Source organism: Tupaia chinensis, unplaced genomic scaffold (genome assembly GCF_000334495.1).
Source record: "Tupaia chinensis unplaced genomic scaffold, TupChi_1.0 Scaffold000247_1, whole genome shotgun sequence".
NCBI lineage: Eukaryota > Metazoa > Chordata > Mammalia > Scandentia > Tupaiidae > Tupaia > Tupaia belangeri.
In genome coordinates this window covers 774,838-799,717 of record NW_006159725.1, presented here as the reverse complement: position 1 = coordinate 799,717, position 24,880 = coordinate 774,838, and the positions used below count along the sequence as shown (strand labels likewise).

General features: G+C 51.9%; 1 protein-coding gene across 1 annotated transcript in view; it reads right to left on the bottom strand.

Moving 5' to 3' along the window:
• Positions 1-24,880, bottom strand: part of GRIK4 (glutamate ionotropic receptor kainate type subunit 4) — a 394,611-nt gene that overhangs the window by 220,186 nt on the left and 149,545 nt on the right. The window contains exons 2-4 of the mRNA XM_006148794.3: positions 23,209-23,373; positions 8,161-8,258; positions 2,411-2,576 (exon numbers count right to left, since the gene is read on the bottom strand). Coding sequence (XP_006148856.1) covers positions 2,411-2,576; positions 8,161-8,258; positions 23,209-23,373 — 429 coding nt within the window. The remainder of the gene's footprint in view (positions 1-2,410; positions 2,577-8,160; positions 8,259-23,208; positions 23,374-24,880) is intronic.

Below are 24,880 nucleotides of genomic sequence, written 5' to 3'. Positions count from 1 at the left end.
TTTAAAGTGGGCAGCCGCTAGCCACCTTGACTACTAAACGCTTGAAATGTGGCCAATGAGACAGAGGGACTGAACTTAAAATTCTATGTCATTTTAATGAATTCAGATTTAAACACATGACTGGCGGCTACTGAACTGGTCACCACAGAGCCAGAGGAACCTAATCTGAAAAATATTGGTGGAATGGTGCCAACACATTGGACTATGATCCAGGGAACCCAGGTTCAAATCCCAGCTCTACCACATACTAATTATGGGACTCTAAGCAAGTCAAGATGCTTTCTGGGCCTCAGTTTCCTCTTCTATAAATGAGGGAGTTAGACTCTGAGTTCATTGAGCTCCTGCCAAATGCCCCTTCCTGGAACCCTTGTCTGGAAGCCCCAGTGCTCCCCAATTCCCCATGAATCCAGATGCATCATTTTGCTATTGTAACTGCTTCATGGCCGTTAAGTCCTACATGGGTTAGTTTCCCAACGAGGTGGCTCTGTCTCCAAGATCAGAGACTGTGTGTGTTCTCCCGTGCCTCCCACGGGAACTTCCAGGGGGCCTGGCACGTGGGGATGCTCACTAAAGCCCACTGACTGACCCAGGGACCATTCGTGTGTCCTTACGGATGCCCAACGTGCTGTCCCTTTCAGGACCTGCCAGTAGAAAAAGGCTTGGAATCCCCTTTCTCCAAGTCTGAGAGTCCTCAGCTCCTTGGGTTTAATTCTAGTTCCCCGACTCCTGAGCCCTTTTTCAGATACCCAAAACCATTTGTTCCCCAAGGGTACACCAGGATCAGAACTGCCTTCCCCCGAGGACACTGCTCAGGGGAGAGACCTTCAAGGGTCCTGGGCTGGCCTAGGCCCACTCCAGACTCACAACCTGCCACTCCAGGATCCCCCTCTTCCCATCGGTAGCAGCAGCATCTGTAGGTCCCAACCATGCTCCTGGGCAGTCTCAGGTTCGGCCTTTTCCTTTCCTCTCCACCTGGCACGCCCGAACTCCCATCTCCATGAACCTAAACCTTTTGCATCTCTCAAGATCCATAGCTCCATCTGAAGTCCCGATGGGGTTCCAAAGCCTCTCCTAGCATCCATGTTTTAGGACCTCCCCTTCTCGACTAGCCCCGCTACCCATCTGATGGTACAACCTACTCTGTGCCCTCCCACGAGGCGGCAGGGTCATGCTTCTCTACCCATCCACCCCCCACCCCCCCAGGGCTCTGGAAGGAGTTCGTGACCTGGGCTGGGAAGACCAGTGTTTGAGTTTGGGCTCTGTGTGTGTGTTTGAGTCACTTCACTCCCAAAGGCTCATTATCCCCGATGGGGAATTCCAACAGCTCCACACCCACCGGTGGCCGTAGTAAGAAATTAAGGTGTGTGAAAAGCACAAACATGGGGTCATCAGAAAAGCCATGACGTATTTTTCTAGCTTTCAAACGCATCATGTCTTTCCCGACGACCCAACGATTCGGGGCTCTGGGTTACTTTGTCGGTAGCACAGAGTAGAACTCGGTGAGTCTGCTGGGATGAGTGAGTGACTGCACACAGACGTGGAGGCAGGCAGTCAGCTCAGATGCCAAGGTCTGCGAAGCCAGTGTCCCGAGCCCCGGCAGGTAGGTAGCTTTTACCCCTGGAAGGAGTTCCAGGATGGAAGCAGGAAGAAGAATGCAGAGCAGCGCTGAGACGCCAAAGAAAGGAGCCTTGGAATGTCCCAGCTGGCACAGTCACGAGGACCCCCTGGGCGAGACTTGCACAGGGAGCCGTGCAAGACGCAGGCCGGGGCTCAGGCACCGGTCCCCCATGGCAGCCAGCGGCTGGGGCCCAGCGGCTGGCCCCTGTCTGGCCGTGTGTGGGTGCGCAGCTGCCACGGGGAGGACACAGATGCCGGCTTTGCAGGAAGGTGCTTCCTTAAATTAGCCAAATCTTACAAACACTAAATTCATGTTGCAAATTGTCCGACAGTCAGAGAAAATACATCTCTGAAACTTGCATTTGCAAAAAATGCTTTATCAGGAATTGACCTTGGACCTCGTTCCATCAGCAGAACCTGCTCTCCAGGGGAAGAAGCTCTTCAGCCCATCAAGTGCAAATGCATCCAATTTGATATTTTCCCTCGCTCTCTCTCCTTTTGTAGCTCCTTAACAATGAGGCTGAGAGTGTGGGAATTGAGTGTGCAGATGCAAAAGTGCTTGGCGGGTGGCCAGTCTCCCTATAACCTGGTTCCTCTGTTTCACTCATGCCCAGGGAGCCCTGGCAAAGGGTGGGACAGAGGGACACAGGGAATGCCCACACCTGTCGGTTCCCAGCCCTTCCGTCTCGGGGAGGCCTCCCCATCCCAGTTTACCTCCCACCAGGTGCACAGGGACCAGGTGGAACCAGCAAGCCTGGGCGGTGTGGGGCCAGCCCAGCCCAAGGACACTCACATTCTGCTTTGGCACAGATGAGGCAGGCGGTGGTGCAGTTGAAGAAGTTCAGGATCCCAGCGACGGCCACACTGATGTCGGTGTTGCTGGGGTGGAGGTTCAGGGTTGTGAATCTCTGGAACTGGAACTTGACGAACTCCTCTGGAGCCACTTTGAAATGAGGAACCTGGCCAGGGGGGTGATGACAGGCAGCGAGGAGGATCCAGGTCAGGGGAGAAAGAAAGAACTGTGAGTGAGCTGCGGCCACCATGGCGCCTCCTATGGTGGAGAGATGCCGGGCCCCGAACACCCATTTAAGGGTAGAAGACAAGAAGACGTTCCTGAGGACCCAGGAGGGGAAACTGCCTATGTGTACCGTGGGCTGGGAGCTCCATCGGGGGCTCTGAGAAGAATGAAGAACAGGTCTTTATTCTCAGAGGACCCGCCCATGCAGGTCAGCAAGACAAATGGCTCTTAAAGGTATAAGCCTTGCAATATTTTATTCGTCATTACTGCATCAGAGCAGAGATGGCAGAGAGAGAGAGAGAGAAATGCTATCCTGGGGACTAAGAGGAGCCCCTGGGTCCTGCCATCCAGCAGGTGCATGAAGCAGATCCCAGCAAACATCTGGGTGAGGGTCCAGGGGGCTGAGGGACAGACAGGGTTCCTCGGAAGACATGCTTAGGGAAGAAGAAACCCCGTAGGCCGAGAATCCATCTAGAGGGCCCCCAAAGGGGCCAGTAAATAAACACGGCTTTGCTGTACCAGGATAGCAGCAGTTTCCCCTGTGCTTCTTGCTGACATTTCAGGAAGGACCTGCCCGCTTCTGCCTCTCCTCTCCCAGGGAGAGAGACCTAGGGACTGTGATGGCCGCGTTACTGGAGGCTTAGGCTAGTCAGTAGGTAATAGGAAAGTGAAAACATAATAAGCTGCTGTCTACCTTGATTCTACTCCACCACCCTCATCCCGGATGCCAGAGCTGGGAGAGCGAAGCTGAACACGGCTTTGTACCGACAACGAAGCAGGTAAGACTGAGGGGAGACGGAAAAAGGAACTTCCCGATGGCAAATTGGCTGGCCGTCGAGAATGGATGCCTCGGCAATGATGACGGAAGGTGTCTTTGCCTGGCCTGACTCAGACTTCCCCTGGCAGGAGTCTGGGAAGATGTGAGGATGATCTCACTAGGATTTTGCTGCCTTATTATTATTATTTTTTTTAGGTTTCTGGGAGAAGTCAGCCAGGGACCAGAGCTCTTCTGAGATTAGGCTGGGAGGAGAATCAAGATTTTGGAGAAACTAGGGAGAAACCTGAATTGAGCTAGGATTAACCCCATGCACCACAGAGAGATGGCAAGCAATTCTCCAGCAGAGAATGGAAGGTGTAGAATTGGGGAGATCCTGGTAGTTAGAAAGGATGACTCAGAAAGAGTGAATTTGCCCTGGCTGTGTGTGTCTGAAGGCAGGGCTCTCCAATCCCCGGCTGTGGACCAGTGCTGGCCCACCGGGCTATGAAGCAGGAGATGGTATTAGGTGAGTAAGGCTTCTCTTGTGATGCAGCCGCTCCCTGTCCCTGGCATTGCCACCTGGGCTCTGCCTCCTGTCGGGTCAGCACTGGTACTGGCTTCTCATGGGAGCCAGACCCTACGCTGAGCGATCATTTCCCTGTGCATGGCCACGCGGTAGTGGTGGAAATGGGGGTGCACGGTGGATGTGGTGCACTTGGATCATCCTAGAACCAACACCACAAACCCCCTCCCCCATGCAGGGACTGTCTTCCATGAGGCTAGTCCCTGGTGCCAGAAAGCCTGGGGACTGCTGTCCTAAGGAGTCTTGCTTCCTGCCTGCATTTTGCATCCTATATAATCCATCTAACATGAGTAACAGATGGGCCTTGGAAAGTGAAAGGTCACAAGGGGGCAAGATGGACGGGAAGGCTGAGGAGGGGTAGGGCGGCCTGACAGGCTAGCTTAGACATCTGAGCGTCTCTGGCTGAGGCCTCTCCTGCATGGCTAGCCAGCAGACTAGGTTGCATTAGCAGCTAACCCCATCAGCATCCCCCGGTCGTGTGCAGCTCCTAGAGATAAGCATGAACCCGTGAAGCCTAGGGCTGCATCGAGTGAAGGACTGAGGAGAGTGAAGAAAAATGGGTTTTCCAGTCTACAGACGGGTTTGCATCCAGGTCACACTGTGTGATTTGGGAACAAGCCATGTAATCTACCTAAATGTGATTAAAGTGGAGGTAACCATAGGTGCTGCTCAGAGCTCTGGGTAAAACAAGCGCCTGTGTGTGTGTGTGTGCAGGATGGATTGGCTCAGTGCTCGACATGCAGAGAGCTCATGGCAACGCCTTTTCTCCTTTCTCCTGAAATCCAGGAGCTCCCACAAAGCTCTTAGGGCATTTATGTAGTGGGTGAGGGTGGAGGGGTCTCCCCAGGAAGGGAAGTTGCAGCCCTGTGACCACCTTGAAGCCTGCTGGGGAAGCAGCCACCACACTGCTGGGCCCAGACAGAGATGGCCCAGCCCAGCCCTAAGGATTCTCTTTCTTGAGGACAAAGATCAATTCATAATCGATTTGCAATTGCAGATGCATCCCAGGAAGTCACCACAGAGGTGTGTGGGGAACAGGAGAGAGGGAAGAGCAGTGAGGCAGAAAGCGGCCAGTCACAAGGGCCGTGGAGACACCAGCAGCATTTAAAGGGATGAACTCCTTGGTGAAAACTCCATTGCTTTTCCCTGGAGCTGGGAGAATTGGTGTAAGGCAGTTCAGCCTCATAAAATATTAAAAGAAATGCATAATCTGAACGGAGAGGCAGGAACATGACCAGACAAAAGCGGGGGAGCCCTATTTTCAAGACAAGGGGGGGGCAGCCGTTGTCTGGCTGCTCCCCGGGCAACTCAGCCTGTCTGGCTGGGCTGTGGTACGGGGACTGGCGTGCAGGATGGAGGGGGCGACTGCATCAGGGGCTCAGGCTCTGGCTACGGGACAGAGAGGACAGTGCGGTGGGCAGGAGGGACAAGAGAGGAGCAAAGGGAAGGAGAGGGCAGAAGAACAACACGGGGACTGAAGTGGCGGCTACCTCCGTGGCGCAGAGCAGAGACTGCTGGAATAACCACCTGCCACAGCTCTGAGCTGTTACTTAGAACACAGCAAGAGAGATCTAAGGTACACATCAGGTCTAACTTCCCGGGTGGAGGTCTGAGAGGTCCTGGAAGGGACTGAGCAGAGGGAAACCCTACTGTGGCCCAGGCAGGCCTAGGAGTCATCTTTCAGCAGACAGGAGGAGAAGGGACTGTGGGTGGTCAGCATGGATTCGGCCTGTGGGAGAAGGCTCGGGGGCTCCGCCCACCAGAACGGCTGCTGGAGGGCCAAGACTGACCACGAATCAGAGTTGGGGTTGCTGGCGCTTGAATACGCAGGCAATCGGGAGAACCGATATTCTGCCCAAAGCCTCAGAGACTTACCAAGCTCTCTGATTCCAAGAATGGTTGTGACATCAAGGGGACAGGTTCCAAGAGACCCTGGACTAGGCAGAAGCCTGCCTGTAGCTCCCCTACCTCTGCAGGGGTCGCCCACTGAGGAGGCTTCGGTCTCCGGGGACATGGTGGCCCCCCAATATTTCTAAGAACAAGCTCCTTCCAAGACTCAAGTTTCTGGAGTGCAGAGCCTCTGGGCAGGTGCAAGATCGCTTCTTCCTCCCCATGGTCCTCCCCAGCACCTCAAGCCCCTCGCTGCCAAGCTCCATCTGCCCTCAAAGCGCCTGGCCGGAAAGCCCATGGGGCAGAGAGGGGCTAAGGGGCCACTTCGGCAGAGTCTCCCAGGAACCTGTCTGAGAGGGAAGGCCTAATGGATCCCGGGAAGGACCAGGAAAGATGCCACCGATAGACAGAATCTCTGAGGTTCCAAGTTTGACTTCTCCAGAAACAAAGAAGGGGGGGCTGGCAGCCAGGGAGAGGGCCACTACCCTGACACGCAGCCCCAATGGTTTCTTCCTCCCATGGAGTTCAAACGAGAGAAAACAGACTCCACGCTTTGAAACCAGAGAGATGCCAGTCAGAGGCTCCACCCGAGGAAGAACACTCCGTGTCAAGAAGTACACACCGGAATCGGTGAATGAAGAAGAAAGCAAAATAAAATCTCTTTTCTGAAGAACTCACAAAACAGAGGCTTTCAAACTTTATTTTTGCAATAAAATGTGGCAGTGTCTCCCCTCAAAGGCATTCTCCAGAATCCCAATAAATAAACAGACAACCACGGAGCAGCTAGTGTGGACACGTGCAGGGGTGCCCCGACTTCTGCCCTCGCCCTCCCCTGACCATCAACCTCGCCAGCCTCTCCCCCAGGATCCGAGGAGGTGAAGGAGGCCTGCTCGAAAAGCCTGTGTCAGACCCCTCCTCGGATCCCTCCATCCGCACTACGAGGGACAAAGGAGGCGCTCTGCAGAGGACCACGTCTTTTCTTTACATGAGGCTGTCCTTGTTAATAACACCAACCCCAACCTGAGGGGCTCTCCTGGCCCTTAAGAATCAATGAGCCCTAGGGCCAGCAGGTGGTGTGGTGGTCAAGGAGGTGGACCTCACATGACCAACTGGAGTTCAAGTCCCGGACCCAGAAGCTTGTTCTAAGAACAAGCTCCTTCCAAGACTCAAGTTTCTGGAGTGCAGAGCCTCTGGGCAGGTGCAAGATCGCTTCTTCCTCCCCATGGTCCTCCCCAGCACCTCAAGCCCCTCGCTGCCAAGCTCCATCTGCCCTCAAAGCGCCTGGCCGGAAAGCCCATGGGGCAGAGAGGGGCTAAGGGGCCACTTCGGCAGAGTCTCCCAGGAACCTGTCTGAGAGGGAAGGCCTAATGGATCCCGGGAAGGACCAGGAAAGATGCCACCGATAGACAGAATCTCTGAGGTTCCAAGTTTGACTTCTCCAGAAACAAAGAAGGGGGGGCTGGCAGCCAGGGAGAGGGCCACTACCCTGACACGCAGCCCCAATGGTTTCTTCCTCCCATGGAGTTCAAACGAGAGAAAACAGACTCCACGCTTTGAAACCAGAGAGATGCCAGTCAGAGGCTCCACCCGAGGAAGAACACTCCGTGTCAAGAAGTACACACCGGAATCGGTGAATGAAGAAGAAAGCAAAATAAAATCTCTTTTCTGAAGAACTCACAAAACAGAGGCTTTCAAACTTTATTTTTGCAATAAAATGTGGCAGTGTCTCCCCTCAAAGGCATTCTCCAGAATCCCAATAAATAAACAGACAACCACGGAGCAGCTAGTGTGGACACGTGCAGGGGTGCCCCGACTTCTGCCCTCGCCCTCCCCTGACCATCAACCTCGCCAGCCTCTCCCCCAGGATCCGAGGAGGTGAAGGAGGCCTGCTCGAAAAGCCTGTGTCAGACCCCTCCTCGGATCCCTCCATCCGCACTACGAGGGACAAAGGAGGCGCTCTGCAGAGGACCACGTCTTTTCTTTACATGAGGCTGTCCTTGTTAATAACACCAACCCCAACCTGAGGGGCTCTCCTGGCCCTTAAGAATCAATGAGCCCTAGGGCCAGCAGGTGGTGTGGTGGTCAAGGAGGTGGACCTCACATGACCAACTGGAGTTCAAGTCCCGGACCCAGAAGCTTGCTTTCTCATTTTGCCTTTCTCTCTCTTCCTGGTCAAATTCAAAAATAATAATAATAATAAATAAAATAAATAATTCTTAAAGAAAACCCAATCAGTTAGATTCTGGAGCACAGTTTCCAGCCTACAGGCATCCTCCCACCTGGCCCAGCACTCACCTCCTTCTCCCCACAGATGTTGCTGATGATGGAGCTGGAGGCAGGGCTGGACGACGGTCCCAGGACGGCGACCACCCCCTTGGGGAGGATCTGACACACTGCAGCAGCCGGCAGGAGGGCAGGAAAGGAAGGAAGGTGCTCGTCAGGTCGGGCTCGGGCTGGTGGCCCTGTGTGGGCTGCAGCCTGGAGACCTCGCATCTTCACCTCTGCCCGCCCCTCCCCAGGCCCCCCTCGAAGCCTTCCAAACTCGGTACCTCTCCTGCTCCCCCTGCACTACTGGGCTCTGAGACAATTTTATTGGAGTTTATGGACAGTATTAAATGAGGAAATGACCCAGGTTATGACAACATACGGCCACAGTCAACAGGGTGTATAAATCGTCTGGGCTGTCGCCGGAGGACAGGGGCCAGTGGAGGTCGGCAGATTCCATCCCCGGGTTGACATGCAGTGGGGGCCGAGGTAGGGGGAGCTGGCTACGGCTGCTGCCGGGCCCAGCTCACAGAGCGGCCACCCCACGCGCAATCAAGGAGAAAGGGAGTCTGGAGGAATAAAGGAGGCAGACAGAGGTCCACGGTGGCAAGGATAATGCAGACTGAGAGGAAGCACGCGGGTTGTCCAGAGTGACGGAGCGGGAGAGGGAAGGGGGACGAGAATGGAGGCAGAGGTGGCAGATGGGGCAGAGGGGAGTGGCATCTGTCAAGGCCCCCTCCATCCCCCCCCCCCCCCCCCCCCCCTGCCTCTCCTGAGTGGGGCAGGCACCCTCTACAGCTGCAGGCACTCTCCCCTCCCCAACTCTGGACACTCACTCACCCACTCACTGGCAGAGGGTCACCTCGAATGCCGCTGCTTTCCCCTGAGCCCTTCCTGGTTTTTTTTTTTTTAGGTGGAATTAACCCTGCGTGGGGCTCCCAAGGCCCAGACACCTGTAACAGTGTGTTAGAGCACTCGCCCTGGATTTCCAACCTCTTAAGGGCAGGAACAGAGCCCCATTCATCCCTAAATCCTCACGGCCCCATGCCCAGCACTTGTCCTGGAGAGCAGGTGCCCTGTTCACGATTGCTGAATGAGTGGGACGTGTGGCCGTCAGAGGAGGAGAATCTAAGATTAAGATGCTGGAAATGGAGAGGAAGGGGGCCGCAGGGAGAGAGAGGGGGAGATGAGTCACAGGACACACAGGGAAGTATCACAACCATGGAGCTGCCCCCAGCATATGCATGGCAGCTCCCCACTGCATGGCATGAGGTCCCAGGCTGCAAGCCCACAGCATCACTGCACCCGTTTCCCAGGCCAGGAAACTGAGCTCGAGGGGTCAGCCCAAGGTTCCAGGCTGAGGCAACTGCAAAGCTGCACCTGCAATCCACATGCACGTTCTCCTGGGAGAGAGTCTTTCTCAGCCAATGCAGCCAAATGATCACCCGAAGGGCGCATGTGGGGGCAAGGCAGAACCGGGGTTCAAATCCCGGCACTGTATTTTACCATAAGAGCCGCAGATCTGCAAGGTCTTCTCTTAACCAGAGACTGGGCAGGGAACCTGAGTCTCAGCTGACTGAGAGGCTGCATGCGAGCGGCACCCAATGGGGGGAACCCCTGAGTCCCAAGTGTCAGGACCATCCCGTGTGGAGCAGCAGTGATGACCAGGTTTACTTCTGCAGAGCCTCCTCCAAGTTCAAGCTCTTTCCACGGGGGTCATCACATGTGACCTGAGCCAGCTTACTGCCCGCTGAGAGCTTTAAGTTCACCATCCCATCAAACCCGCACAAAGCTGGGGTGGGGGGGTCATCTCCTCTCTGCCCACCAGGAAACAGCATCTAAGGGATGTTAAGTGACTCACCTTCATCACATGCCTAGGCGAGGTCACAGTCAGCACCAGGATCTGGCTCTGACCCCACCAGGGTTCACCCTGCTCTCACAGGGCACCTCTTCCATCTGCACTCCTCCCCCAGACCCTCTTCACTCAGCTCCTCTCAGCCCTCCGGGTGAGCTCCCCCAGCCCCGCTCATTCTACTGCGCCAGCTTTCTCCAAGGTCACTGTGACCCCATCTCTGCTCTTATCCTTCTGGTTTTGCAGCATTTGATGTCGCTGAAGGCTCTGTTCTTCTGCATTTCCTAACAACAGTCCCGCCCCATCCTCACCCAGTTCTCTGATCAGGCTGATTCCTCTTCCTTCTCCCACCCGAAAACTCCAGGCTTCACCCAAGCCTCAATCTCGCCCCTGCCTGTGCCTCCACCCTACACTCTGTCCTACCTCCCGGGGCCCAAGGTCAAGTCCCTACCACCTGCTGGCTGTTGCCGCAGGGCCTCCTCTACAGCACGTCTCACAATCATTAAGAGCCTGGACTCTGGGGCCGGGGATGGCGTGGTAGAAGTGCAACTGGACCCACATGGGAAGGTCTTCAGTTCGTGTCCCAGGTCCCTGGGCATGCTGGGTGCGAGCACGTATGCCCATGATCTGGGCAGGCTACAATCTGGTTGGATTGTGGCATGAAGACCCTGTTGGGGTGCCTGCCTCTCTCTCTCTCTCTCTCTCTGTCTCTCTCTCTTCTCCTCTCTCTCTAATGAAATAAATAAACAAAGAAACTTGAAGAAAAAAAAAAGCATGGGCTCTGATGGAAGTCTGTCTGGGTTGGAGGCTCAGCTATGCCACTTACTATTGGGTTGTCAGAAAAGTCATGACGTATTTTTCCCATGCGAAAATGCATCATGACATTTCCAGCAACCCAATAGATGCTAGACCTCGAGAAAGTTATTGAACCTCTCTGGGCCTGTTTACTCACCTATAAAACTAGGACACTAACACCACCTCTTTGGCACGGTTGCTGTGAGAATTAAAGGTAACACAAAGTGCTTATTGTTTTCACTACACTGTAATTGCCCTATTTTTTTTTTTAATAATCTGATTTGATCTTCATGTGAATATGGAGAAGATTCATTTTTATCCTAACTTTTCAGATGGGAAAACCAAGGCTTAGAAAACTGTAGTAAATTATTCAAGATGGCACAGGGGATGTACCCAGATCTGGGGTCCCACCTTGGGGTCCGCTGGCATGCCACGCACTTCACCACGCTACCCCCTCAAGCTCAGACCTGTGGTCATGCGGGCACCTTCTCACTTTCCCTCACCGATTGTGTTCACTTGTTACACCAAGCAGGGGCCAGATCTGAGTAGAGACCTGCTCATTCTGCCCTCTCTCCTGCTGCCACCACTGCTTCTGTCCCGAGTCAGCCTTTCTTCTTACCCCGCTCCTCCCCATGGCTCTGTCTCCAGGATTCTTCATTCCCCACCCATTCTCCAGACTGTAAGGCAACTCACAACCCTAAAACGAAGGTCTGGACTCCTCTCCCAGGCAGGGGGCTTGTCTTACTTCCCTCTCAGCTTCCATCCCCAGCACAAGGCCCAGTGCAGAGTCATGGCTCAAAAATTAGCAGTTGCACCTCACTGAAACCTGCTCAGCACCTTCCATGGAAACTGGAAAGAAGCGGAGTATCTAATCCTAAGGCAATAATTAGATAATGTGTGGTCCTTGCCCAAGTAGATATTATTTAGGCATTTAAAATGCATATGAACAGTTTATAATAATGTAAAAAAATATTTATGTAATAATATTAAAAGAAAGAAGTAGAATATAAAATTATATGTGCATCTATGTGAAGGTGATAACCAAGCAAATACAGAGAATACTTTCTCATTGAGGGGTGATGGGAAGGAGACGTTATTAAAAACCAACATTTATTGAATGCTGATTATGGCCCATTCAAAGCACTTTACAGGAACTGACTTATTTAATTCTAAAAGCGACCTGATGAAATAGGTACTATTACTGTCATCTTTATTTTGCAGACACAAAACCAAGACAGAAAAATTAAAGAGCAGAGTCCAGATTCAACTGCTCCATGGTCGATTCCAGCTGCCCACAGATACTTACTGGTAACCAACGGGAATGTTCACATTGCCTAGGCTCTGAAAAACTTCCTTTATTTCCCCACTTCTCTAGTTCTACAATGAATATCCATTCTTTCTAAAACACACAATGGTATAATAACTTTTTTAAAAAAGGTGTCCTTTGTGGTTTTAAATTTGTTATAGGGTGCTTGTGCTTGCCAGAGAGAGATGGAGACGGATAGAGGGAGAGAGAGAAAGCACCCCCGCCACACACACAAGGGCAGATGGCCAAGCGCCAGTCCCTTCTCCTCCACCCTCCTCTTGGGATTTTGGGCACACACGCATAGGTCTTGCTGTATTTTTAAGCTGCCGGGTCTAGGACTTGAACGGTGCTGTTGGTCATGGGGGATCCAGCTGCTTTAACTACCATGCCACTTGTCTGGCTCATAAAAAAGCTTTCTTCTGATGAATAAATAAAATTCGAGTGGATCTGATCTGTCAGCACCCTGTCTTCCCAGGGGCCAGACAGCAGGGTACAGCAGCAGTAACACGGCGCTGAGGGGCTGCTCCAGGTGGGAAGGTTCCACACCCACGACTGGAGGCTTCCCCGCGCACACAGGCACATGCCTTGACCGAGGCCTGGCTGAGACCGGGGTCGGGCCGCAGTAACAAGACCCCGTTGGGGATACTGTCTCCACGTCTCTTGCATTTTCTCTGTTTCTCCTGCTCATGGAAGAAATAAATAAGCCAACCTTAAAAAAAAAAAAAATCCCTTCTTTTCCAGTCCTTAAACACGTCCTGTCACCTCCTACTTCATGCCTGCCCACCTATTGGCACATCAGGGAAGTCATGATGCATGTTTGCGTAGAAAAACAGAAAAATTGGTCATGTCTTTCCCAGTGACCTAATAGAGCATGCTTTGGATTTGCTGACCTGAGCCTGTTCCCAAATGCTTCTGTCTAACCAGACTAAGGCTTCTTAACCAGCTGCCCAGGGACTGTGGAGAAGAACTCGGGGATCTGTAAACATTTCTGGGAAAAAGGACATTGTTATTTTCACTAACCCCTCTTGAAATATAGCATGGTCTTCCATTTTAAATGTAAGCAATAAACCATATTAACAGAAATCACCAGGGTTTTCACATCACACAACAGTGCTGTGGACGCCTTGAAATACCATTTCTAGTCAACATTGCTTGAAAATCACACTCGTGGTTAGACCGGATGCTGAGCCCGGGTAGCGAGCATGGTAACAAAGCCCATAAAATCAAGTATCTCTTTTAAAATACTTCAATTATCAATACATTTCCATATCATTGGTTTTCTTGGTCATCTTGGATATTTTATTTTATTTATTTAAAGACTTTTTTATTTTTTTTCCTGAGAAAGGGTCCATTAGAATGCCCAAATTATAATGATCATACTGTTTTACCTGGCAAACTCCTACTGATCCCTCAGCACCCAGCTCAGTCTTGCCCCTAGGCTGGAAGGCATCTCCCCCTCCCTATATTCACGTTACACTGCGGCTGTGAGTCAGCTATCTTTGGGGACAGGGAAGCTTCCCTTATCTCCAACCCTGGCCAGCTTCTGCCCCCAGATAGGTTCCTAGTGTGGAGCCTCAGTACAGGGAAATTTCTCCTGAAAGTAAGTTCTCATGGAAGGCCACAATTCTTCATTATTCCCAACTCCATAATCCGAAAAGCGCTGAAACTAGATGCCTCCCATCCAACTCATTTGGTCTACAGTGACAGACAGGCAGCTGCCCAGTGTGGCTGCTCTGGGGCACGGCCATGTCAGAGTGTGGGATGCGCTGCATGCACTGGGATAAGCATCTCATGGCTTTCCCAACCTCCCGTCGGTTCTCAACCCCCCAACCTCAGAGTGTTGTGTCCATCTCTCTCACTGGACTGTGAACTTCTGGAAGTCAGGGGTCATGTCGACTCAGTCCCAGCAAATAGTATCTCTCTCACTGGACTGTGAACTTCTGGAAGCCAGGGGTCATGTTGACTCAGTCCCAGCAAATGGAATTACTCAACAGATGTTCGCTCAGCTGAGCTGAAATGATTCAGAGCCCAATGCAACTGAATTCTCACTTACCCAGCAGCTAAGGCTGGGGGAGTTCTCAGGATCTGAAGTCTCTTGTTCCTTGTGAAGGACACCTTGCCCTGCTCAGTAGAAATGGAAATGGTTTCTTTAAAAATTTGTGTTTATTTAATTTTATGTATTATTAGTATTGTTATTATTTTTAATTCACCAAAGTGAGAGAGGGAAAGTGAGAAAGCAAATCATCAGATCTGGGACTTGAACTGAGATCTGCCATGTGCGAGTCCAACACTGCAACCACTACGCCACCTGCTGGCCCCAGAAAAGGTTTCTAATGGGCCTCAGCTCTGGAGCTGTCTGTGTGAAGGGCAAAGAGAGAAATGCACTTGAGCTCTGCCTCCCGGGAGCAGAGAGGAGAGAGAACTCAGAGACACGAGTGACGCTGTCAAGGCAACTAAGTTCTCCAGCCAGAAGGGGAGCCCAGAAGGCAGGCATCAGAGCAGCTGCTGCGACAGGAGACCCCGGCAGATGCTATAACCCTGTGGAGGGACTTCTTCCTCTGAATGCCAGCTCAGCCTGGACCCTAAGCCCCCAAGGAACATGATTGGGCAAGAGGGGCTCATGGGAACTTACTCCTTCCCTAGAGGTAAAGTCTTCAGAGGGCCCCTCCCTGGACACAGAGCGGGTCAGGGAGGGGAAAGGCCTGGCTGTGACACAGATTGTCTGGGGTGGGGGAGGATGACTCGTATGTGCCATGGATCACAGCTCCTCGAGAGAAGAGGCCGCTTGCTGGGTGGGGTGTGGATCCAGGTCCTCCCTGCTGGCCCTCAGAGCCGCTCTGCCCCTCTGAGCCCATGAGCTAAACCATCCAGCCTCATGGAGCCCACAGATCTGGAAGAGACAGAGCGGGGGAACTCGGACCCTTCGCATAAAGACACTTCCCAGCGCTGAGGCCCGGTGAGCAGTGGCACGATGTCCCTCCATGCCTGTGGATACTGTACACCAAGCACAGTGGAAGTCGGACCATCCCAGGGCAAGGAGAACAGTGGCCTCTGTCTGTTCCCAAGAGCCGTCTCTCTGCACCAGAATGTTCCAGAACACATTCCACTCTGAGATCACGCAGTGGGCTAAATGACAACCTTGCCGGCCCCGAGCCAAGGGAGCGAGTCAGGTCTGCACGCTCACACCCCACCCAGGGCAGCTCCCTGGCTAGCGCTCCCCAGGGAATGGAGGGCCCAGACTCCCATGGGCTCCTCTCCCCAAGGGCACGCCACTCAAAGCCGCACTTGGTGGTGAACCACTGCGCTGGGGATCACACTGCTCAGCTGCGGTTTTCCACATGCTGGGCACCCGGCTGCAGACACACGGCCGCCCTGGTCCCTGCTACCACTAAGAGCAAGGATGGCTGTGCTAATTCTACTATAGGACAATGGGGTTCACGCTACGCCGTCACTGTCCTGAGTCTGGTAAGCAGCATCTCGTTTAATGCTCACGCCAACCCCACGAAGCGGGAGCACCAACTCGCATCTTACGGTGAGGGGTGTTGGATGTGGGAGCTATGCCCAGGGCGCTGGGAGAGCCAGGACTGGGAACCCAGAACATCCGATTCCACAATTGGCTTCTGGGTGCTCTCCCACAGTGCTCTCCCCTCGGGCCGGCAAGGTGTGCCAACCAGCTGGTCGCTCTGTGTATGCCAACCAGCTGGTTGCTGCCCTCCCTTCTTTTCTCCTATGGAACCATCAGGGCCTTACCTGCCCCCCACACGGCTACACCTATGTCCTAGTTCCGACCTCCGGTTGCCTTGTCTGAGCCACCATGGGCTCACCTCCAGGACAGCCACCTAGGATTTCTGTCACTTTGCAGATGTGTGAGTCTTAACTTCTTTCTGAAAAAAGCTGCGAGCCTCAGTCTCCTTGTAAGCTGTGGGGACTGGGCCAGATGGTTTCTAAGCTCGGTAATCCCATGTGTTTCTGAGTCTATGTTGTGAAAGGAGAGGATGGGACGTTTGTTGAATGACTCATTGCTATTTGTACAGCTTTCTCTTCCAGCTTCTTACCTCCTTTCCGGATGCTGACTTCCACTCCTTCTGTTGAGCTGAGGGAGGGATGTGAGCCTCATCTACCAGTGCAGCTCCGAATCACTGGAGGTCGGCAGTGGGGCCTGCGGGAAGCTCGGGCTGAGCAGAAGGAACAGCCGTGCAGAGCCAGAGCCGGAACACTGCACCTACCCCACTCCCGGCGCACTGGAGCCCCGGAGCTCCAGAGCCCACGAGCCTCGATAACAGCACGCCTCTGGATTTCAAGGGGAAACAGTGTGGACAGCTGATAACACGCTTGGCCTCCCAGAGACAAACGGAGGCAGAGACAAGCAGTTGATAGGGAGGCCCCTGCTTCTAGCTCTGCAATAAATTAAACCTCAAACTGGCCCTGGCAGTCGGAGATGGTGCCTCGGGGTGTTTGGGTGGTGAAGGGGTAGGCGCTTAGTTAAGCTCTAATACATTAGTGGCAGGAGACGGCGCCACTAGAGAAATAGAGGAAGGCCGTGCCTGCAACAGAAAGGCTAGGATGAAGATGAGACAGAGGGGCAGGAGGAAGGGCCCACGGGTGGGAGGGGAGGCGACCTCATAGGTCTTGTCCAACCCTACTATTTCAGATCTGTGGGCTGTGCAGAGGGAGTCAGAAAGCCGAACACTGAGAAGCCCAAGGTGATAAAGCTGAAAGGGCAGAGGTGGGGGATGCCAGAATGGATTTTGGAAGCTTTACAAGTGACTCTCACTTTAAATGAACCCACGATATGAAAATCTATCTGCACCAGGTAGAAGGGGTGGTTTTCGACCTCCGTCTTTCCAGTCTCCAAGATAACTAGTGACTAAAGCCCTGTGTGATATTTTCCATCTCCAAGCCTTGTTTTTTCTTTTCTTTTAAAGAATTGTTTATCTAATTTTATTTATTCATTCATTTATTTTAATTTGACCAGAGAGAAAGAAAGAGAGAGAGAGAAAGTGAGAAAGCAAGCCACCAGGTCTGGGACTTGAACCGTGGTCGGCCATGTTAAGGATTAAGGGGCGTGTCCAGTCCCTTAACCACCACACCACCAGAGTGCTGACTTCTAGACTCTGCCATCTTTAGCATTTTTTACACATCATAATCTTTGACTCTTGAAATAATCATTGCTCCTGCAACTGACTCCCCCAAGCCAAATGTGACTCAAGTGTGATGCAATCCAGCTCTTAAATACCCGCAGATTATGGAAAGGGAGGCTCCACGGTGCCCTGTTGCGGTGCCCTGTTGCGTTGCTACAGCCCCAGCTTCAGTCAGAGCTTTGATCTCTCAACCAAAACAAAGAAAGAAAAGAAATCATCACCAGAGTCTCTTTTTCTCCCCCTTGAAGCACAATCCCCAGGTTCCACAAGGTGACAGGTGTGATGATGGGGAAGGGCCCCAGGGCCCCAGAGCCACTTGCATAGTTTTTCATTAACCATGCAAATCAGCCCATGACATGGACTGTCAACTGGCTTGAGGTGGCCTCCCTTGACTCCAAAGGCTCAAAGCTGTCAGAGCATCAGATTCACACAAGTGGAAAATGAAGGGGAATAGCCAGTTACAACGGCTGTCGGCATTAACCAGGCCATTGGGGAAGGGCCAGGAGGGAGCACTGCTGGGGGTGTGGCTGCACTTGGAAAGCAGGGGAGAGGGAGCCTGCTCAAACACGGGAAGGAGAGAGAGAAAGCCGGCAACCCCAGCCGGAGCTGCCGCGGACACACCGGCCACATACACGGTGCCACACACTTCACCACTCTGCTCCCACTGACCCAAGGAGGTGAGAGTACCATCACCCTCATTCTACAAATGAGGAAATGGGGGTCAGCAGGTGGTGTGGCGGTGAAGGTGCTGGACTCCCACATGGCTGACCATAGTTTGAGTCCTGGACATGGAGGCTTGCTTTCTTACTTTCCATTTCTCTCTCTCTGATAAGTACGTGTGCCCTATAGCAAATAATAATAATAAAATAAAATAAAATCTGAAAAAGAATTAAACAAATGAGGAAACAGAGGCACAAAATAGTTAAACAGCCTGTCCATGTCATACATGGGAGAGGCAGGACTTAAACCTGGTCAGGCCGATTCTAAAATTCGTGGTCTCTATCCCTACACCAAGTCTCCCCAAAGAAGGGATCAGAGGGCTACTGGCTCTCCTCCATCCAGGAATCCAGGCTCCTTCTTCTCCTTAACACAGCTAAGGATGTCTAGTCCCGGCCCCACCCTGCTTCAGCCAGAATGTCTAGTCCTGGCCCCACCCTGCTTCAGCCAACTGCACGAACCCCCACCCATCTGCCCCCTTAGGAATAAAAAGTGGGGCTGAAACCCTCTATGGGCTGCCTCAGCGGTGTTTAAAACCCACCGTGGGGGCATTCTGGCGTGCAGGAAAGGCATTCTGGGGTAGAAAGATGCAGAAGCCCTCTTTTCTAACAAATGCTAATCAGGCCTCCAATGCATGGATGTAAAAGCTGAACTGAGGGCCACTTGCTAATAAAACACTTGGCGCCTAAAAGCTGGGCATTAAATGCGCCCAAAGCTCTGTCATGTGGAATAAAGATATCCGTTTCCTTTATTCCCCCGATCTGTCTGGCTTAATATTTTACATATATCAACTTTACAGAGCCAGGCTGGAGGGGTCGCCGGGAGAGGAAATTGACATGTGCTATGCTGCTGGCACAGGGGTGACTCTCTGCTCCTGGTTCTGCCAAGATAGCCCCAAAGAACCAAGAAAAGGAAGGAGGGACCTTTCAGCATAGCCGTTGTGTTGCTGGATTCCCACATGATCAACCACGTTTCGAGTCTTGGACCCAGTGGCTTGAAAATCATGCCAGGCATGTGTGCATGCCTGTCCAAGATCCTGGGAGTAGAATGGAGGAGAAGGGATTAGAGCATGGCTATCTCCCCCGGAGGGGTGATTTTTCACTTTCCCTCTCACTGTTTCTCTCTCTCTCTCTCTCTCTCTCTTTCTCGGGTCAGCACACATGTCCTAAGGCAAAAACCTCTCCGAAAAAAAAGGAAAAGAAAGAGGGACTGGTTTTTCAAAGTAGGGACCACAGAACTACTTAGGAATCTGGATCTTTGTCTGAGACTTGCCCCCCTAGACAAAGAGACGCGGGAGATGGCCATAGCCACAAGAAATCATCACTGGTGTTTCTGATTTCGTTTGGAAGCTCCTGGGACTGTAAATCATTTTTTCATTGTGCTAGAAATGATGGCAACTGGGACTTTTGTCTGTTCCCTGCTGGATCCTCATTGCCGAGACTAGAGCACAATAGGCACTGACGAATACTTATCGACGGGCCAAATGAGTAAATGAACGACTTCGGAGCTTGTTTGCCCATGCCTTCTTCCACAAGAATCTGTGCGCACTGAGCCTGCTGGCTTCGACGGCCTGTTCTGCACACTGTGAGCGCCCTCAGTCACCGCTACTGATCCAGGAGGGGACACTCTCCCCAGGCGGACTCATTAGGCATCTGGCCAACATCTGCGACTTGCCAGACTGGCCACACAGCGCGACAGGCTGGACCCATCGGAGCCTCCGTCTCAGGGATACAAAGCAGTGGGAAGGAAGTTGCCGCTTTCGTGTGCCATTGAAGAGCGACTAGACACCAGCGGAGGGCAGGAACTGCGGCTGGCCTATTTTTTTTTTTTAGAGGTTTTTGCTATAGGGCACGTGCACTCACTAGACAGACAGAGACAGAGAGAAAGAAAGCGAGAAATCCCCCCCCCCAGGGGGGATAGCCATGCCGCAATCCCTTCTCCTCCATTCTCCTCTCGGGATCTTGGGCACGCACGCACACGCGCCCAGCGTGAGTTTTAAGCCACTGGGTCCGGGACACGAACCACGGTCGACTACATGGGAGTCCAGTGACATAGCCATTACGCTAACTGCTGATCCCCCTGCCTTGTTTTCTACATTGATCCCAACACAGGATATTCTGAACCATGCCTGGAAAAGCACACATACCCAGGAAAGGCTCGTGCGTGAATTAAACAGACTGAATCGGGCCAGGGTCATGAGTGGACAGGTGCATGATGAGTGAGCCAGGGAGACTCCACTGTCAGAGAGGAAAGAGCCAGAGTCCGGCATTGCAAGAGCATAATGCAGCAGAGAGGGGACACCAAGGTACGGAAATCGCCTAAGTCTCCATCTCTGGATGAATGGATAAAGAAAATGCAGTGGGTGTATGAGTGTGCATAAACACACATACCTGTGAGGATTCTTCAAAAAGTTCATGATAGGGACCAGCAGTTGGCGTAATGGCTATGTTGCTGGACTCGCAACATAGTAGACTGTGGTTCGAGTCCCAGACCGGGTGGCTTAAACTCACGCTGGGCATGTGTGCGTGTGTGCCCAAGATCCCGAGAAGAGAATAAAAGAGAAGGGATTGCGGTGTGGCTACCCGCCCCACCCCCCACCCGGGGAGTGATTTCTTCCTCTCTGTCTCTCTGTCTCTCTCTGTCTTTCTGGTGAGCACATGAGTCCTATAGCAAAAACCTCTCCAAAAAAGAAAAAAAAAATGTTCATGATAATGCATTCTATGGAAAAGCTAGGCCAGCCTATGGATTGGTGGCTCAGGCGGCTGGATCTCTCATGACTGACTACATGGTTCAAGTCTCAGACCCAGTGGCTTGAGAAACATGCTGGGAACATGTGCATGCATGCTCAAAATCCAAAAAGAGGGAGAAATGGAGGAGAGGAGACAGGATTGCAACATGGCCATGCCACGTGGAGGGTGCTTTGCCACTTTTCTTTTGTCTCTCTCTGGCAAGCACATGTATGTGTTCTAAATTAAAAAACACAAACAGGGGCCGGCAAGTGGTGTGGTGGTTCCGGAGGCTGGACTCCCACATGGCGGACCATGGGTCGAGTCCTGGACATGGGGGCTTTGCCATGGTTCGAGTCCTGGACATGGTGGCTTGCTTTCTCACTTTCCCTCGCTCTCTCTCTCTTTCATTCTGTCTCTCTGGTCAAATTTAAATAAATAAAAATAAATAAAGTTAAATAAAATAATTCTCAAAACACACTCACACAAACAAGCCAAATAAAAAACTATGCCTGGATTTCATTTTTTCCTTTGCACCAAAATAACCTTGTACTTAATACCTATTTTCTACCAACTTTTTGATGTTCTCTCATATGTACAATGGAATATTACTGAGCCTTGAAAAGGAGAGCCTACTATTTGCCCAAACACAGACGGACATTGAAGACAGTACACTAAGTGCAATAAGCCATTAGAAAAAGCTCTAAAGTTGCAGAGAATGAAACACTGGCTACCATAGTGAGGTGGGGGCGTCAGGAGGAAACAGGGAGGTACAGGTCAAAGGAAACGCAGGATGTCCAAGTTTAGAGATCAAATGCCCGCCAGGAGGACTCAAGTTAATGAAATCACCTTGTATTAGATCAGGAAATTTTGTTTGGCAGATTTTAGCTGTTCTTCTTATGTGAGATGACAGAACTGTTCATCTCCTTCACTTCAGTAACCATGGCACCACCCATACGTATCCCATAGCATCATGTCGTAAAACTCAAATAATGACATTTACTGGAGGAAAAAAACTGGGAAAAAGAGAGAGATGCTGGCAGCTGTCCGGAGCCACTGCCTCCCTTCTCTTGAACCTTCCTGGAGCCCCAGGACATCCACCAGTTGCGGGTCATCCTATCATCCTATTGCAGTCGCCCAAGCCAGACCAGAGCACTGCTGGAGTCTCACGTGGTAGACCAGGTGTCTGCCTCATGTTCTTGACAAGTTGTCTTTTGTTTTAGTTTGATTTTGCCGTTGAGTATGATGTTAAAGACTATGTTGAGGAGCCAACAAGTGGTGTAGTGGTTACATCTCTGGACTCCCACATGGCTAACTACAGTTCGAGTCCTGGACCCAGCAGCTTCAAACTCATGCCAGGCATGTGTGCATGTGTGCCCCATATCCCAGGAGAAGGATGGAGGAGAAGGGTTTGTGGCATGGCTATCCCCCATGGGGGGTGTTTCTCACTTTTCCTCTTGCTCTCTCTATCTCTGTCTCTCTCTCCAGAGAACATATACACTAAGGCAAAAACCTCTAAAGAAAAAAGAGTAGGCTGGAATGGGGGGAGGTGACTCGTCAAAGTCTTAAGAATATATAAAAGGTCTTCAAAAAGCTAATGGAAAAAACATTTAAATAAAAAAACTTTGCTTTGATTGAACTCTCTCTCTCTCTCTCTATATATATATATATATATATATATATATATATAATACCAAAATAAACTTTAATTCCATTTTCCACGAACTTTTTGAAGTCCCCACCATAGATGCTGTCATCCATGTGGGGTGAGGAGCTCTTCTTCCCTTTGACTTAGAGCTGCTCATCTCAGTGTAGCTTACTAGCTTGGGCCTAATCCTGCAATACTAGCAACAGCCCAGAGGGTGGCTGGGGAGGGGTGGTGGGTTATGCATTGGGGGTGCAGGGTCCAGGACTAGCTTGACCAATCAGGCACATTATTCAACTGGCAAGATTTGCAAAGTAGAGTCTAGCTACTAGTCTAGTCTCATTTTCCATACACAGAAACTGAGGTTCAGCCAGGACTTGCCAACTCCCAGGTTACCCAGAGAGCAGCCGACTCCATTCCAAGCCCCAGTTTCCTCCCTCAACACGGTCCTCAGTACAAGAAAGCCAGACAAGCAGTCCCATGTGCAATGCCGAGCTCCCCTTGAGCTGGCCTGTCTCCATGAGAGTCTATGAGACGGTCTGTGCTCAACATAAGACCGTGCACATAGTAGGCACTCAATAAATCCAGCTACTGAGATTCTTACCACCCCATACCAGATTTCACCCAGAGATTTGTGTACAAAATGTCCAGGAGACACATTAATCAACATATGAAGGGATGAATGAGTGGACAAGTGAATGAATGAATGCGTATCCCGTCTTCATTCTACTACACACGTGACTCTCAACAAAACCTGGTGCTCCTCGCCAGGCCGAGGGCATCCTGCATCTCCTGGACATATCTACAGCCGAGGCTGGTGATGGGTGCAGCTCACACCCCCTGCTGGCTCTTTGCCAGCTTGGGAAGCAGAGGGTGGCCCTGCCCATTCTACGTACTGGTTTCTGCAGTCTCGTACTCGCTGTCTCTGAGAAGCTCAAAGATGTCCACTTCGACCTTGGCCTTACCCAGCCTCTCGGGAGCGCGGTTGATGCGGTTCTTGGCCAGGGTGATGGAGAGCCGCTCCCCTCTGCTGCACTCCATGGGATCGTCCAGGATAGCAGCTGTGGGCAGGCAACCACACGGAGACAGTTGGTACTCCACCCACTACCATCACCCGTCTTCTCCAGCCTCCCCCCACGGCCACTTCCTCTACTGGGCAGCCCAGACCCCTCCTCACCCTGCCAACCTCAGAGCTGCCCCGAAGCATGTTCTCTGCGTGCTCAAGGGTGTCAGTTTGTAGCCAGGCATGGCAATGAATTCTGATATGCTATGGTCTCCGGGAATGTGGTAATGCCATGGTAGGCCTACAAGGGTCCTACCTGTGTGAGGTCCCTAGGCCCAAGCCTGGTGATACCCTTGGATCTGGGCACCCAGAGAGGAACACATGTACCAAGGACGAGCAGTGATAGCTGTCCTTTGAAAATGGTATTCTGGGCATATGAGAAGCTCCTTGACCTGAGAGCAGCGTAAGTGAGGCCGTGTAGTGGGGATGGCGGTGGAGTCAAGGAGCAGCTGCTGCACTCCGCTGAGTGCTCCCCCAGGAATCTGACACTGGAGCTGGGCACCCAGAGACCCAGTCTCTCTGAACTCCTCCTCTCTGAACATCAAGAGTATGACAACCTCCAGGATCCCTGTGAGCCTGGGTAAGATAGCATAGGGAAGTGGCACAACACACGGGCCCAGTCAGCAGGACTGAGTCAGTGTGAGCAGCTGCAGTCGGTAGCACTAGCGGTGTTAGGGTAAGTGTTGCGATATTACAGAAAACCGGGTTCAGTCCCGGCTGAGCCCTTCGTTAGCTCTGGACTTCTGTTTCCTCACACAAAGGAGTACCGTGGGCCACTGTGAAGATTCGATCTGCTCAATACAATACCATGCACACAGTAGGACTCAATAGATCTAGCCATGGAGATCCTTAATTCTCTTGATAGGAAATTACCAAAGTAGAAATTTGGGGCCAGCTGGTGGCATGGTGGTTAGAGCAGCTGGATCCCACATGACTGATTGGGTGGCTCAAATCCTGGACCTGGCAGCTTGAAAAACATGCCAGGCATGGGGCCAGCATGTGGCGTGGTGGTTAAGGATGCTGGACTCCTACATAACTGACCACAGTTTGAGTCCTGGACCTGGCGACTTGCTTTCTCACTTTGGCTCTCTCTTTGTCTCTCTCTCTCTCACTCTGTCCCTCTCTGGTCAAATGAAAATAAATAAATTAATAAAGTTAAATAAAAGAAAAACAAGCCAGGCACATGTATATGCATGCCCAAAATCCTAAAAGGAGAAAAGGAGAAGGGATTGTGGCATGTCCGTTCCCTGTGGAGGGTGCTTTCTCTCCCTCCCTCTGTCTCTCTTCTCTCTAGAGACCACATGCACCTTCTGCCCAAGTTAATTAAAAAAAAAAAAGAAGAAAATCAGTACACAAAAACTTGTACACAAATGAGCATAGCAACATTATTTAAAATAATGTCAAAAAATGGGGACCAGCAGTTAGCATAGTGGCTATGTCGCTGGACTCCCACGTAGTCAACTGTGGTTCGCATCCTGGACCCAGTGGCTTAAAAATCCCGCTCG